Raw genomic sequence first — 17,292 nt, 5'->3', positions numbered from 1 at the left:
GAATAGGAAAGAGATCGAAAACATTAAAAAAAATATTAACAATCTGTGAATAAAATTTCCACATAAGCATTTCTCTGGACAACGTGACATCAGCATTTATATGTTATTCAGGGAGTGGGATGGGTAAGAAAAACGGGATGGCAAAGAAACTGCAAAAGGAAACAAGGTTACTTTCATTATCCCTGGCCTTGTGGAAACATACTGATCTGCCCTGAATTATTAATATTAGGCCTAACAGGTTTGGACAAATGGCTATGTAGGTCAGACTCACGTTTAGACCCCGACAACACCACAAGATAATGTTCATACGGTATCTAAATGGATGTGCAAGCCCAGATGCATTATTAAAGAATGTGGTTTTCAAGTGTCACAGGAAACTGCATTAATTAATGCCACCATAATTAAGTTTTCCATGTAAAGATATTCTTTCACATTTAATTCACCTGAATGTGTCAATATTTTTACATACAACCTTTCATCTTACACATTTTCCGCATTCAGTTGCCTCTAATTGCTATGTTACTGGCTAATTAGAATATATATTCATGATATAGGACTACAAATACGCATGTGTGACTATTTGCAGTGCCTTTGAAAATCAAATTGACATATTAGCTGTTGACAGATCAGTTGACAGTTTCCTAATTCCATAGGGAAAGAGTATTCTTGATTTATGCTTTGTTTTGGTTAGACTGCAATTTTAAGACCAATGATTTGTATAGTTTACAGATGTATAACACAGTTAAGATTTTTCAAAAGTGATTAGTGATTTGAAAGCTAAAAACTGAGATATTTTATTTGAATAATAGACTGCACTAAAGACTTACCTTAAAAAAACCAACCAACAAAACCCCAAAAAACCTCAGGTCCCATAAAAGGAATCTTAAGATTGTCATCAAAATCTGATCAAAAATCACTAATTACTGTTTACATTTTTCATTTAAATTTTGTTGCTGATTGACAGAACTTTAAAAGCAAAGCAATTCTATTATCCCTAATAGCTGGGAGCATGCTCCTAAGTGGAATCTGCTCCCAGCTATCACTATACCTGTGACCATATGGGTGTGTATGCAGGAAGGGAGAGGGAAGAGGGCAGATGGCAGACAATGAAAGGGAAATTTAAGATTTTACTCTCACTGACCTTTTTTTTTCTTTCTTTTTTTTTTTTGTTCTTTCCCACCTGACTCAGAGGGCTCCTTCCTTAGCGTTCAGTGCTCACCGCAGCAGCTCTGACAGCCACCGCCACCTCCTTCTGCCTCACTAACTCCATCATTCTGTTTCTTCATCTGTCCCACACCCTTTCATTTAATGGACTGATACATGTGACCATGCCATTTGGAACATTTCCTAGTGCTACACAAAGAAGTTGTCACTCTCACCTCTCCACAGCCCTACTGCTGGCAATAACATCCCTTGTGCTGGCTGGGTCACTGGACACTCCATTTTCTCCGTGCTTTCCTACTACTGAGGATGTTACGCTCATTCTCATTAATGTCTAATAAATGGCTCTTGCCCCTTATACTGTGAATTCCGGATTCATACCTTCTAACAGATTTCAAGGAAAAGTCTAGATCTCCCATTACTATGGCAGCTCTTTGGGAATTTTTTTTCCTGTTCTTAATCAGCGCATGTGTCAAAAGCATACACTATGTGAAGGAGGAGTAGAGAAGAAATAGAATAGTTTTTTGTTTTTTTTTTTTTTGACAGAATCAGATAAAATTAAACAGGTAACATATTTGTTTTCAACTGTTGGTTAATTTGGAAAAAAATATTGGGTTTGAGAGTTACAGGCACCCTGAGGCATCTGTAACTGGCTTTACCAGAACTTACTCAGCAGCTTCATTGGCTTTGGCAGCAGTTCAAAGGTCACATTCTCAAATGGATAAACTGTTCTTGAACAATTTTTTTCCAATATGTTAGGCAACGCATACATTCCTTCCACATCAGGCATGCTTTCCATGAGCTTTGCTCTCCTTGTGGCTACTGGGAGGATAAATACCATTTTCTGTCAGTGTTTCAGCTGCTTTCTCTCAATCATACTTTGTCCCACACTCCTGTCTTTTTGGGGGGAGAGGAGTTTCTTTAAAAACCCTAGTGAATTTTTTTTTTTCCCCTTTTAAAATCATGTTCAACAATTCCTCAGTTTCAGGCACCCCTTAAAGGCAGAGAATGCCCAGTTTAGGCTTTCTCGCATCCTCTAAGACTAAGACAGTGATAACACTATGACTGGATCTATACATAAGAGGTTTTCCCCTTTTAGAAGTAATGGTAAAATAGATAAAATCCAACTCTTCTGAGATCTTTCAGTTTACCTAATCAGTACTTTTGAACTGAATGATCTTTTTCATGGCATGATACCATGGGATGCACATAAATATTCAGATATCCATTGAGAAATGGATCCCTAAATCCTTTAGTTATCAGTATTACAAATATGCTTGGGTCAGACACATCTTTGACTAAAACATGGTAGTGATAATTCCTCCAAAAAGTCCTTTCACAGTGTATATAGATAAAATGCTAGTTTCTATACATTTCTAGAAATACAGATAGAAAGTCTGATCTCAATTCCAAACGTCAATTATTTCTTCATGTAAAATTTTTCAAACAATTTAAACAGCATCCCTGAGAACTTAAACTAAACCAAATATTAGCATTACAGCTCTACAAGGATATATGTAAGAGGCACTAACATTTGATTTCTTTCAGACAGTTCCTCCCTCCGGTAAAACTGATCATTTATTTCAATAATAATTAATTTCAATAGTTATATGACAGAATATTATTCCCTTGTTTCTTCTCTTAGAGAATCATGTTCACCAAGACTGACAAAAGTTCTGCACTTTAGAAATGGAAAGCTATTGAAATTGCCGGATTTCTGCATGGCACGAATGAGAGCAGAACTGCATTGTTAGCTCATTCTTAACTCAGAAACCTCCTCGATTAGATCTAGCTTCATTTAATTCTTCAAGTTTTGTTAGCTTTTGACTCTAATGGACTATTTAATGAAAAAACAGGTGTGAGCGGTGTGAAATGTAATAAAAACATATGGACTTCAGAAATGCAAATGTCACTTATTATGGTGCTGTGCATTTATTTCTTAGCTTTTCTGTACCACTGTGTAAAACATGCAAATGCATGTACAGATATTCTCCAAGGCTGAACAGTTCATGAAAAGGAGAGGAAGGGAATGATAGAAATATTACTTACGCCGTTTGCAGCCACATTTTTTTATCCTTTTGGGATCTGTGATGTCATCATGACAGGCCTTGCAGTAAAAAAATGCCCTAGAGAGACAGAATGGAAAAACTGACACATTTCTTAATCCATATAAATTAAATTAGTCCCACATTTCCTCTTGCTGCAGTGCCAAATTAATGAAACATGCCAGCATTAATTTCCTTTAATCTTTGAAAAGGTTTAGACATTTAAAGTAGGAAATAGTTGCTGCAAGACCAATAATTTCAAACGTAAGACTCCAAATAAGTGTTTCTTTTAATATAACTTTTATTTGAAAAGTAACTGGGAGAAGGGATGATAATCATGACACAATGTATCAGTCCATTTGTCTTTCATCTTAGAAAAAAGAGCATCCAATGAATTTTGTCACAGAAATATAAATATATAATGCATTCTCTGTTCTTATAAGATACACCAGATATTTTTTTAAAAAAACTGTCTAGCAACCTGGGTCAATTTTCCAACCTGGTCACAGTAGGATTTTGTTTTGGATATAATGAGAGATTGCAATGAGATCAATGTGACTAATATCAGATATGCTATTCAAAAAAAAAAAAAAAAAGAAGGAAAAAAAAAAGAAAAAAAATCCTAAACCTAAACAAAACCAGAAAGGGAAAATCCATTCAAAGTAAGTTCCTAAAGGAAAATCTCAATGGAAGAATCAAACAGTCTTGATTCAGACTGTTCTCTTAGCTTCCACATCTGAATAAAGCAGAACCATTTTCGTTTTGACAGAAAAACCCCAAAATTTCAAACAAAACCCTGTAATTAACAAGGCGAACCATTGAGGTTTCCATTTAGTATTTTTGCTTATGTCCTACTCTTGTATTGAACGGCTCACCACAAGAACTAAGGAAGCGGGGAAGAGTAAACATTTGACTTTATATAAGAATAAAACAAAATTCCAGTTTAATAAATATGCATGAGACTGCCCACAGGACAGTTTAATCATGGTTGTCAAGTCCACATGTCATGTAAGGCTGCCGTGACACATTCTATGAGGATCACGCAGCTGGCCTCTAGCTGGACAGTTACAGTTTACCAGGATTCCTGCTGGCACAACAAATTAAACATACTTTTTAACCTGCTGAAATTTCCCTGTACTTATCCATATTCAGGATGTGTCAGCTCCATGCCTATCTTCCCACCCTCCCTCACTGCATGCTTCTCAACGTAAACCGGCAGCGAGAGCCAAAGCTGCCACTTTGCGACCACCCACGGATTTTGCCACCAGTACCCGATGGTTGGATTGCTACAGCAGGGGGGGTCACTGGAATAGAACACTCTACGGTCCAAAATATAAAAAGAAAAATAAAGAAAATTAATACGCAGCCTCTGAATAAAGGCAGCCTTTGGCAGCTCATCTGGGATGATCACTGATAATTTCTTTTTTAGATTTATTAGGGTCCACCACAGGTGGAACTACATTACAGGAAATGTTCAGAAATATGAAGTAGATAACTAATTCAAATAGTTATGAATTTACCCAAGTTATTTTACACCTCCGAATAAAGGCCCTGGTAGTTAGGTGGCCCATCAGGAGCAAGGTAGAATGTCTACTGTATGAGATATGGACCAGAGAATACAATTTTCTGACAATTTCCCTAAGAAACCTCCAGGAAGATTGCTCCTTCAGGCTGAGCAGTTGTCTTATATTTTCCAAGCAGCAAAATGCAACATGAAAAAGCCTTTTCTGAGCATTTGTATACTTTGCTGCAGAAAGTTTCTGGTCTTCAAAATATTCACCTTCCACCAAAAAGAAAACAAACTGCCTCTGAGGAAATGAGAAAAAAATATTTCCAAAGCATGACTTGACAGCAAGGAGAAGAAAACTGCCTCCAGTGTTTACAAGTTCCGCCCAGTCCAGCAGTAAAGCCTCGTATTGAACAAGAACCCGCTATCACAAATATTCCCTCAGAAAACTTCATGACACAAACTGGACATAGGTCGTTTCCACGGATCATGTAGTCCACTCCCATACAAAAGTCCTACAGACTACCTTGAGTCCTATGTGCAAAGCCAAGAGCAAACACCTCAAGTGACTGCTGGAATAAAATTATCCCTCTATACAACTGCGTTGAATTAAGTGGATTTGAAGCATGTGGATTTCTGATGATAGTACTAACATGTAAATGAATAAAGAATAACAAACATGGAATTCATATAGTCTGTATTAGAATTAAACGCTCCACATTTTACACGAAGCTATTTACCGAGGCATAATTGTTTCTAGGTGTAATTGTTTCTAATGTGAAACTACTGTCCTAAAAATGCAAAGATAATTTTGGCAAGAAGATTAACTGAACACTGCATGCTATATTTCATTGTGAAATATATTCAGCTGTAATTTCTCCGTTAGCATGTAACACCAAAACCAGAATAATTTAATTTGTATTTCGGGTATGTAACATGTCCAATTTACTTCATTAAAAAATCCTTTTTTTTACCCTCCGAAAGACCTCAATTTTAGAATATTTTCCTGCCTCTGATTCATAGCTCAAAAGGGTGAAATCAACACTTTCCATAATTGGCTTTGTTAGCTGAAACACATCTGATAATCATTTGCTTTGCACAGAACAGCTAAGAAAAGTGGAAAGGGAGGCAGCAAGTTTCTAAACAAAGCCTTCTGCAAAAAGCCAGGCAGAACAGGGAATTTTGCTTCAGTTCGCTATTAGAGAAAACGCGCTAGATGAATGATGTGTAAAATTTCTTTAAATACATTAATAACAGTCAGCTTCTCCCTGTTAAAAATGCTATGCCGGGTAATTCTTATTTACAATCTGAAATAATTTCACAGGAGAATGTGAAATGCTTATCAATGAAAAAAAAAAAAAAAAAGCTAGCCTCTCAGGAAAGGAACGTGAAGGCAGTGCTGTATATTCAACTGGAGAAAAGCACCAGAGAGGAAGAGATCTCTGGGCTGAAGGGCAGCGTACCTGCGGCAGTGCTGAACACAAGCACTCCAGGGATGGTGCCAGAAATACGAGGGTACAGGTGCTCCGCTGCGCTGTTCTGTGCATTTCACCTAATCAAAACTTATCTTAGCTCTTTCCACAAGAACAGCATTCAAGCTCTCAGTGATTTCGCTGTTTTCATGTTTTGACTTTCTTTAAATATTTGTGGCAAACATGCATTGCTTAAATATTATTTTCACTGGAACTTTATTATTAAAAGTTTAGGACTTAGCAAAGGTTTTTATTTGAATATTTTATCATTCCAAGTATAGGATTTCATTAAAATACCTAACTCAAGGAGAACATCATGTAAATATCAGATTCCTGTTAGCATGACTTACAACAAATTGCCTTGATAGCATGACTTGCAAATTATGAAGAAGCACTCAGCTGCAAATACTCCTTTTTTTTAAATCTTACAGATACTGAATAATTATTTCTTTTAAAATTATTTTCTCACATTGTTCTTTCATTCCTTCCAAACATATTATAATCCTAACAAACAAGAATACACAAGTTTGGTGATAAACACTGCCATAAACCTCCTTTTCATTCAACCCAAACCTAAGACAATCAAGCACAATGAACCTGGGAAGTTGCCTACAATGGTTGGGATGTACTGCACTGCTGTGGTTTGATTTATTGTTACGAGGCCATAGAGTATGTAGTTCCAGCAAAAGAAAATGACAAGAACATAAATATTATTCTGCTAATGCAATTACTGAATGAATACAGTAGCTTGCTCACATCAAATATTTGCCAAGGTCTATGTAAATAACAACTACTCTAAACCTGAAACTCAGACAAAAATGTAATCCCTGTCCTCTCTCAAAGTAATTCCACTGAGGCAAATTAATTATAGAGAAACCAGATCAAAATATTTTACATTTTCTAGTAGGACTCAGGTAAAAAAAAAAAAAAATGCCTCTTCATTGCTTTTCACATCTGCTATAAAATTATTTTATTTCCTTGTTATTCAGGACTGTAGTTAAGAAAATGGCATGCACACATCGTCGGTTCACTAGAGTGCCAACTCCCCGAGACTCTTTTAACAGATAAGAATTAAAATTAGATGAGGTGTTTACAAGTAAAGAAAAAAAAAAAAACCAGAAAGCAAATACTAGTGTTTAAATTTAAAGATAAAAATATATAAATTACCTTTTTACTTCTTTGGCATCACTTGCAATGAAGAATCCTAAAGTACCTTCTTGAATCTTGACATGGTTTCCAGGATTGATTAATATACTGCTCAGTGAAACAAGAACAAAAACAATAAAAACTTAAGTTGAAATGACTTTTAACTGAACGCTCCCAAATAGCTTTAATTGGTTCTGTTATAGGGGACCCACTAGTTAGGAAAGGCTGCAAGGAAATTTTAAGCCATTCTTTCTTGAAATTTCCAATCAAGTAACAGTTTCACATGCTTTTTACAAAAACTTAAGTTTGAGACAGTCACATGCCTCCACCTAGAATCACATCATTTAACTGTTTACATGTGTTTTCTTATGTTTTTGCTTTAAATATAGACCATACAAAATAACAAACCCTCTCAGAAACGTGATGTGTGAAGCTGAGCATTTCAGCTTTCTTGCTCTGTCATGCAAAGTGGTGAAAAATTCACAGTGTCGTGAAAAGGGAAGAACCAGCAACCACCACTCCATAATAATACAAAATATAATTTATGAAGCTAACCCATTTGATGTAAATTTTTGCCAATTTCTAGTGAAGTAGAATGTTAATGGGACCCCTATCTGGACATATAATGTTATTATTTAAAATAATAAATACACACATACACTCAAGGGGAATGGTACAAGACAACCAGTCACGACAACTGAAAAAACATAAAATGAATAGAAAGTTCTGAAAACACCGCTATGCAGCCATGGAAGAACAAAAAGAATCCAACCACACTGTCAGAGTAACCTCAGCTGAACCTGATGGAGGAAATCTTAAACTGCTATCAAGAAGTGAGGTTCTCCAACGTCTCTCTACAAAATATCCTAATTTTTTTTTCCCCATAATAATTTAACACTTGATTTTAGGTAAGGCACTTTGCAAAGTATCAGGCTAAATATGAATATACATATAGATGTAAATATATTCTCCAGGCAAGTTTTATTAATGTGTAATACAACTAGGCTTTTGACTTGCTAAAACTGAATAAAAGCTCTTTTTCTCTTTTATTAAAGCTTAGCCTTTCTAAATCAGAAAGTCGTAACGCCACACATATGCAATTTACAGTAAATAAAGACGACCAGCAGCTTAAATGCTTGTGGATTTAGGAAGAATTGATTGTAGGGAAGTACACATACACAAAAATAAATACAGCACATTTCTGAACAGACACACATCACTAAAATTTGAAGGCCAAAACCCTTTCATGCTATTGTTAGGAGGGAAAATGGGCCTCAACAGATCTCTTATTCAAGATGTTATTTATTATCTATACATAAGTAATAAATTAGTGTGACCAAAAATACACCTGAAAGTTTTATAATGAGCACATTGTTTTCTGTGATTACATATGCCCGCAAGACCCTATGAAAAGAATATGCAGGCTCCGAAATAAAGCGCTCATGAGTTAAGAATTAAAAGGTTGGTCCTGCAGCCATAATTCAGCCCCCATTATGTAGACATTAGGTTACAATTCCTAATTTAATAGCCACAAACTACTTTATTCTCACAATCTGGAACTTCATTCAGTGGTGTTTTACTGCCATTACTCCAGGCATGGCTTCACGTAGTTTATCTTTCTTTAAAATCAGCATCGTATTTTTCTTACATGTTTCTCTAAAGTGCTCATCACTATAGCATGCAAAAGATTCACAAATACATAATTTATTTTATAAGAATGAAGATATAGTACTATCCCATTTTACAGATGAGAGATTAAGTCACTATGAGATATAGTGGCTATTAATCCGGGATGCCTACAGGCTATTTTTTGCAAGTATTTAGCATTGCATAGCTCCATATACAACTTCTGGAGACTTTTGCCGTAAGAATGCTCAGCATTTCCAAAAATCCAGCCTCTGGTTCCCAAAATAATAAGCACTTAATCAGAGGTCATCTGTAAAAGATTTGGTTTAAATTATTAGCTCCCTCTCACACAAATATTCAGTGGCAGAGGCTGGAACAGAAATTAAATCTCAAAGAAAGCATTTACCCAGATATATGCTCCCTTTTCCTTCATTCACAGTTTCAAGCTTTGCAACAGAAAGGAGAGGAGAGCTACAGCAAATAGAAGTCACCACCACACAAAGCAGGTTCATCTCCACAGCACACTTCAGCGGTATTGCAAAAAATGAAATGTGATGGTGTAAATAACACCTACGTTATGTACACAGATAAATGGGATAAATTAAAGTTGCACAGCTAAACTTCACATCTGGTGTTTTATTTTTTTATTTTTTTTTTAGTGCATTTGGCTTAATAGTTGTGCTTGCAACCAAAACATTTACCTAATGCAGTTTTAAAATGCAATTTCACCAGCTTTAAAATAGGATAAAACACAGGGGAGGGAAAAAAACCCCAACAAAAAAACCCAGCCCCCCAAGAACTTCTTCATATGAAACCAGTCACTCAATTCACAAAAAGGCTGGAAAATTCAGATTTCTGCACCAATTTTTGTCACGTGAGCCACCAGAACACTTAGTAGCCATTACCGAGATGCCTTACGAGGCCACCCCTAAGGGAGGTGAGACGGACACTGCACCCATCCACTCCCAGAGCCAGCGTGAGCCCAGGTAAGTTGCTCCTCAAGAACCAGGGGAGAATCTTCCTGCCACTAACACTCCAGAGCCTTTCTGCTAAAACTTTCTATCGTGTCCGTAACTGCATCTGTGTTCCGGTCTTCACTTCCCTCTTCCCCACCTGCTAGTCCTTAATCTGCCATTATGCTGAGAATCCAAACTCAAAAATCTTCTACAGATGCAAGTCTCATTTATTTCTACAATGTTGCTCCTTCTAAAATACGCAGCTACTTGTAAGATGTTTGGGTTGGCTATTTTTCTTAGGCACTGCTCTGTCAGAAAAATACCTTTTTTTGCCCTTACTTCGTTCTTAATCATGGAAGTATTACAGCTTTTCAGTGAAAACAGATGAGCATGTTTCTTGACATAGACCCACCATTTTGGGTTTTTTTTCCTCATTCCATTCTCGGAGATAAATAAACCATACCTGAACAGTAAAAAAAATCCTAACAAAAGCTCCACAACCCAAGCTCCACAAGCTGTCGTAACCACTAGGTATGTGAATGTTCAATCCCTGCCAGAGAACTTAAAATCTGACAAAGTAATAAGCAAATGAAGCAGTTCTTTCCAGAGGCAGTGAACAATACTCTTAAATCAGATGTAACTGGCCTCACTTAGGATGTAACGAATTGTGAGCTCTATTTTGTATCTCAAGGTTTTCCGAGACACATGAAATCAATTCAGATGGGTCAGCTTATAGACTTTATTTTTGTCAGACCTTAGACTTCATTCACACATACTTATTTTTCACAAATACATTGTATTTATAGCTGCAAAATATAGACGTGATCGCAGTTAATGCAGTATGACCCCAGCAGCAAAATCTTCTGTTGGGAATAAAAATTAATTTGCCCCATCACTGCTATTGGCAAAGAATTACAGCAAAGGCTCATAAAGCTTTGGGTTTATATACACACTGCTATTTAGCCAGAGCAAAATCATGAGAAATTTCTACTGAGTCTGTATGGATTTCTAAAACATGCTGCTTATTAAAGCAGCAATTGAATTATTTCTTCTGACACCTGTAGTGTTATTACCTGAAGTTATGCTTTGATAAGCACTCATTGTAATATGTACAGCAAGGGAAATGTTTTGAATTAAAAGAATAGAATATAGGGAACAAAGAGGACGGGGAAAAAATAAAACAGGCTTATGAGCATACCAAGAAGAACGCATACATCAGTTATTTAGAGATGCATGTATCTGTTTAAGTACCTCATGAAAATATGCATATATATATATATATATATCTCCCCACAGCTGAAAAGATAAGTACATGGCAAAGCAAATTGGAGTTTTAAGAGAGAAAGCTTGAGCTAATGTCTCATCTTTTGTATCTCCAAGGCTGGGGAGTTTTGCAGATATAGGAAGATGTAGGAAAACAAAAAAAAAAGGACAGAAACTCATTATGTTTAATAGCAATATATATAGCTAATCCATATGCATTCAGTGCCACGCATTGGAAAAATGCTGTTGAAAATGACACCCCTGATTTTTCCAAATATATGTTCTTATCGTACAACATAATTTGAATTTTTTATCTCTTAAATCAGCTCCTGAAATCAAGCAAGGAACTGCTAAATACTTTAAAAGCTTTAAGATCTTGATCAGGTTTTATTTAATTTTATAACATTCCTATTTTAGGTTATCTCAGAAGCTAATCAAGAAACAGCAGGGTCAAAAAACTTTAAGTCATAATTTCCTTAACAATTCCAGTTCTGGAAATGTATTCCTCAGAACAAAGCTTTGCATGACAGGGGTCACATGTCACTGCAAAAAAAAAAACCAAAACAAAAAAACCAAAACCAACATTATCTTCTGACTTGCTTGCTCCTTCATACGTGAACATTTAGAGCACATGGCAAATACAGTCATGTAAACTGAATATGTGTAAATTAACTATGGTTTAATATGTTTAATGGAAATTTTATGTACTTCACCAGCATGAACTTAGGAGAAGCCAGATCCATTATTCTATGATAACACCACAATTTGTAAGAGCAGAATATGCAAAATTTGGAAACCTCTGCTTTACACTTATCTTTACATGTACCAAAAGTCAGTCAGTTTGCTAAACAGGATTCACTTGGTAACTAGGTGCAAGATCACACATCTAAGAGCAATGAAAACATTGCACATTGAAAATGTGGAAATCGCCTTTGAATTCAGTTTAACTCTCAGGAACCACAAAACGAATCATAGAATGGTTTAATTTGGAAGGCACCTTAAAAATCCCCTAGTTTCAAGCCCCCTGCCATGGTCAAGGATATTTTTCACTGCAACAGACTGCTCAAAGCCCTGTCCAACCCAGCACTGAACACCTAAAGCTCAGGGAAGAATCACCAACAATGGCACCCTACCAGTGGAAACTGAGTTCCCAGGCTGATTTAAACACAAGCAAGTGAATAAACGCACATTTGAGATGCACAGTTTTAAAAATAAATAAATAAATAAATTCAAATGTGGCCAGGAAAATTCTAGACTAACACTTATGGACCTCTTTGCATAGATTGTTCAATGAAACGTTAAGATATAGGACATTAGGATATGACAACTTTTTCATACGTCAGTGTAGAATAGATATATGCTAGTAACTCTGACTGTGTTAATTTTGATTTACTCACTTGTTGGATTCTATCTTTCTGATGTGTTAAGTATACATGCTACCTTCAGTAAAACACAGAGACATGAAATATCTGTTCATCCATTCTGATTTACCTGTACCTTCCCTGGAACATGAGCATTGCCCAATATATTTTGCTAGTGCACGGGTGATTGGCTGCACAATAAAACAATATTGTGACCTAGATAAAGAATATCATATTATGTCTTCCCTTAAAGCATTCAAATGAGCTATGGTTTTGATTACTAACTGTAGGTCGTCCATGTTTTGCTGAACTTAAAGATATTTGATGGAGAACCTGCCAGTCGGAGGTTTGAACTATAGGACAGTTTGTGAACTGACACTTTGGGGCAGGACTAATTCCCTCCATTTATTTTATTACTCATTTCTGCTGTTGATGGTGATTTTTATTTGTCCTCTGATTTCAGATATCATACATGTTGGAATCATACTGCTTCTTGGGTTGAAACAGCATTAGAAGGTTTGAAGGCTGATATCTTTTCTTGTTAGTAAAATATGTAAAACATTTTTTCTAATAGATTTTCGGTATACAAAAATTTCAGTAGGAGATGAAAAGCACTTCCTATAGCCTTCTGGAATATACAGCTGTCTTTATGTGAACGACATGGAAAAAATAACTAATCAGCTTTAGAGCTTGAACTGTGATTATACCATATGCATTTATTGGCAGGCCACTTGCTGAGTGGCATGGCTCCACAATTTGCTTTGGACAGGTTGAAACCGAGTAGGCTTCCATTACTGCTGAAGTTGTAAATGACTTTGACCTCTTAATCTAGACATCGCATTTACAAAGTAGGTGACTCTCAAATTTATATCACTGCCAGTCTTTGAGAAAAATGAGGGATACTTATGAAGATAGAAGAGATGCAGTAAAAGTCTTAAGACTGAGCTGACAAATGTGTGTGGAGATGTCCAGCAAGTACAGCACAAAATAAAAGGCAAATATAACAACGTTTTATCAGTACTATATGAAGACTAAAAACTTGAGGACATAGATAAGCTCAATCAGTGGAGATGTACACTGGAAGAGTTCTTTCAGAACTTTCCTTCCCAGCAGCCTCAGTTACGTACTGTTCTTGTTTGCTATTATTTGCAAGGTTACATTTTAGACAGCACTAAAGGTGGGATTCATCTCATCTGTCTTAGAATGGAAGCTGCTTTCAAGAACTGTCTCCCCTTGCAGTCACGGACTAAGTCTGGGTAACTAACAGGAGATTAGGCCTCTAACATTTAGATTTATAAAGTTAGGTGAGATGAATCCCGTTATCAGTGACCAACTGAACAGTTCGCCCCTGCATCAAGGAAACTTTTCTGATTCAAGAACACTCCTTTTTCTTGTCCCGCCCCACCCCCCACCCCACCCCCCCCAACCCCAAGATCTATGACTACCCTTGTAACTGCTATCATACTTGTCTAAAACAAGAAAAGATCAATTGTTGAATTAAACGAAACACAAATGGCAAAATTTGGACTAAACAAATGACAAAAGCTGTAACAACTCCGCTTTAAACCTTGTGGTAGATGTACTGTACCATTCCCCGTGTGACTGAAACAGTAGCAATATCATCTAGTAATCAGGAAGATATATTCTTTTAAAGTACTATTAATAATACATTGTCTAAAACAAGATTATGTGGTATTACTGACTATAGCTACCACATTTTAAAATAAAACCAGCTATTATTCTTGACTGCTTCATGCCATGCCCAGATGAAATGCATCACTATTATTAGCATAACGGCCTTTTAAAACATACCATGTCAGTCACACAACTACAGAATTAGAATTACAAAATTTGTTTGAGACAATCATTTTTGTTCCAGGGTATGTTTTGAAGTGGAGTGTGAGGGTAGGTGCACAAATCCCACTGTGGGAGTTGCGTGCATACCAGCTTCACACTGGTTGTAACTGAGAAAGTATTGCTTCTTTCTTCTGGGCTCTACCATTGACATTAGTTCAGACTCATATTGCTCTAAACAGAAAAATCTAGTAAGACACTAAAAAAGATACAAGGCAAAGGACACAGTGCACATTACATGCTACAGAATATTAAAGCTTAATTACTACAAGCACTTAAAAGGTTGCTCCCAGGAGTTAAGTTCTCGACAATAGCAACTACTAAGTCATGGTCTACAGGATATGCATGAGGTATTTTACTGGGGCATAGTCCAAACTAGTTCAGTGGTGCTGGTGAGTTCAATATGCTTTGAAACAATTCAATTATTCCTTCTGGTTCCAGAAGTGACTGATTATCAGTACAAGGAAGCAGCACAATGCACTTCATTCTGGGAGCAAGCAACTTCACTTGGTACAACACTTCTTCATATTGCTCATCATGCCAGCGTTAACATGCCTTCACCACAAGATAATATATACTTAAAAGCAAGAAGCGAGGTAGAGGTGCAACAACTGCAGATCCTTGAAGATGCTAAGTGTTGCAGTAACTTCTCTGCAGTTGGATCATATCAATAATGCCAAACTGACAGGAAGCCACCTCTCTTTTCACACATCTACTCAGAAACCACGGGAGAGTAAGACTAAAACTTAAATAAACATAACGCAGACAACACACGCAACAGAACAAACATGGAAAAGAAAAGTTTGGAGAGTAGGGTGAAGAAGGATATTGAAATGTCTGGACAATGAGAATGGGTCTCCATAAAGCACCACTGACAATCGGACAGGCTGGTATAAGCAAATAGAAAACAATGCTGGGAGGGGGGAGAGAGATGCAGATGAGAGAGGATGTGGCAGGGCATGCCTTATTTACTTCATCCAAACCAACAGCAGCTAGAGAGAATGTAGACTAGAGAGGGGCTCACAGCATGGTGTACCAAAGGAAAATGCAAAACACGCCATACCAAAGAAAAAACAAAACTGAGAAACAAATACATTTGGTAACATCTTCATAAATGAGCTTAATAAATGCCATTATAATGAACGAGACAGAGTACAAACTATCCATGGCACTTTCACTGTAACGGTACAACAGCTTTTAATGAGTATTACGAATAACTGGGCTCGAAACAGGACTGGCAATGCAAAGAATCAGGTATTTTGTTGTTGTTAATGGCAGGTGAGAGACTACAAGAGAACATGAATTACTGTATTAAAAGACGTGTTTTGAAGGAAGAATCTGGGGAAAGAAGGACATCAATGAAGGTGTGGACATGGAGACAGTATGGCAGAACAACGTCAGGTAAAGACGACATATACATCGCCACAATACAGTACAAATGAAAAAAGAAGAGGGGAGATGTTAACAGTCAAGTCTGCTTTTCAAATGCAACAATCTGAAACACTGATGACTCCACAAGGTAGGGAGGTGTGGGGTGGGGTGGGAAGCCTAAAAACTTTATACTGATTTATTTTGTACTTCCTGCAAAGAAGTTAGTGCATGAGTCACAAGAACCAATGGAGAGACAAAATGCTATTCTCTCTCCTCCTTGAGATTGGGGGCTCATATAGAAATATACACACAGATATATATATATACACACACACATAGACAGATGAATATATATATGTATATATGTGTGTGTATATACAGAGAAAGATAGACAAAGATGTTATCTTCCTGTGTTCTTGGCAAGGAATTAGTCCTGAAGTTAGAAGGAGTGGAGGTAGGATTGAGGTTGGAAGGAAAGGTAACGAAGAGGGCATACCGCTTTCGGCTTCTGCAAACGACAAGAAAAAAATTGCAAATCAAACACTTTGATAAGAAATCAACTGACACCAAAAGCAAAAAAACCCTTTACTTAAAATTATTCAAGGCTCAAAGGTTTTTCTGCTGAGAATGAGAACAAATATATGGATAGACAGAGAGAAAATTTAACAAGAGGAGTAAAGACAGAGTGCAGGAGGGAGGAATCCTGGTTAGGCTTTCCTTCTTGCTTACTCATTGAAAAAAAGGAAAAAAAAATACAGGGAAGGCAAAAATATGTCTAAAAGGGATTTCCAATAAGGAGTTTGAGTGTCTGCATTTTGAACTGATACTTTTTGCTATCTATTCAGCCACCTTTCCTGGAACATTTTCAGGCTGATGTTCTCCGTGTTCCTTCAGCATTTTTATTACAGAAGAAACAAAACCTCTCTACAAATCAACTAAGATAGACCATTTTTAAGCTAAGGTATTTGGCTTGCATCAGGGACACAAAAACTTATTTAAGAAGTGCTTCCTGATCTTACTTACTAATTAGAATATTCCCCAATCCTAATTAGAGATGAAGGAATGGCTAACTAATATTGTGACCTGGAACTACTAAAGGGCAGGCCTTAGCAGCTGGTCAGAAACCCACTAAATGCAATCATGTTTTGTAAACTCAGAGGTTACTTTGATAACTAAGCAGTAATTTAAACATTATTAAATATATATGTAAGGTAAAACAAAATAATAATCTAATCATGGCTATTTTGATTAATCTTTAAGATACCTCGATGAAAACCAGTTGCCTAAAAAGATAAAAATACTATCACTACTTTACCCATCACCTGAAAACGAGTTTGTATTTATCATACCTATGACTATATTAAATTTAGGCTTCAACACTTTTCATTTTCACTTTTAAGCAATCTTGCAAAATCATAAATTGTTTATAATTAACACTGTGATACTGTTAAAACTTGTCAAGGTGTGCTTAGTGTTTTGTATAACTTTATCAATAGTCAGGGGAAAAGGAGGGAAAAAATCCCAGCTGCA

General features: G+C 36.5%; 1 protein-coding gene across 26 annotated transcripts in view; it reads right to left on the bottom strand.

Moving 5' to 3' along the window:
* KCNMA1 (potassium calcium-activated channel subfamily M alpha 1) overlaps nt 1–17,292 on the bottom strand; it is a 505,618-nt gene that overhangs the window by 105,783 nt on the left and 382,543 nt on the right. For 16 of the 26 annotated variants that reach the window (XM_056351515.1, XM_056351517.1, XM_056351514.1 and 13 more), the window contains 3 exons: nt 7,353–7,439; nt 3,211–3,287; nt 1,831–1,983 (listed from right to left, as the gene is read on the bottom strand). In XM_056351515.1, coding sequence (XP_056207490.1) covers nt 1,831–1,983; nt 3,211–3,287; nt 7,353–7,439 — 317 coding nt within the window. The remainder of the gene's footprint in view (nt 1–1,830; nt 1,984–3,210; nt 3,288–7,352; nt 7,440–17,292) is intronic. The other 10 variants (XM_056351519.1, XM_056351522.1, XM_056351523.1 and 7 more) reach the window with 1 other exon arrangement.

This window comes from Falco biarmicus, chromosome 9, assembly GCF_023638135.1.
Source record: "Falco biarmicus isolate bFalBia1 chromosome 9, bFalBia1.pri, whole genome shotgun sequence".
In the NCBI taxonomy this organism is placed as follows: domain Eukaryota; kingdom Metazoa; phylum Chordata; class Aves; order Falconiformes; family Falconidae; genus Falco; species Falco biarmicus.
This window is presented reverse-complemented; position numbering and strand designations above follow the sequence as displayed.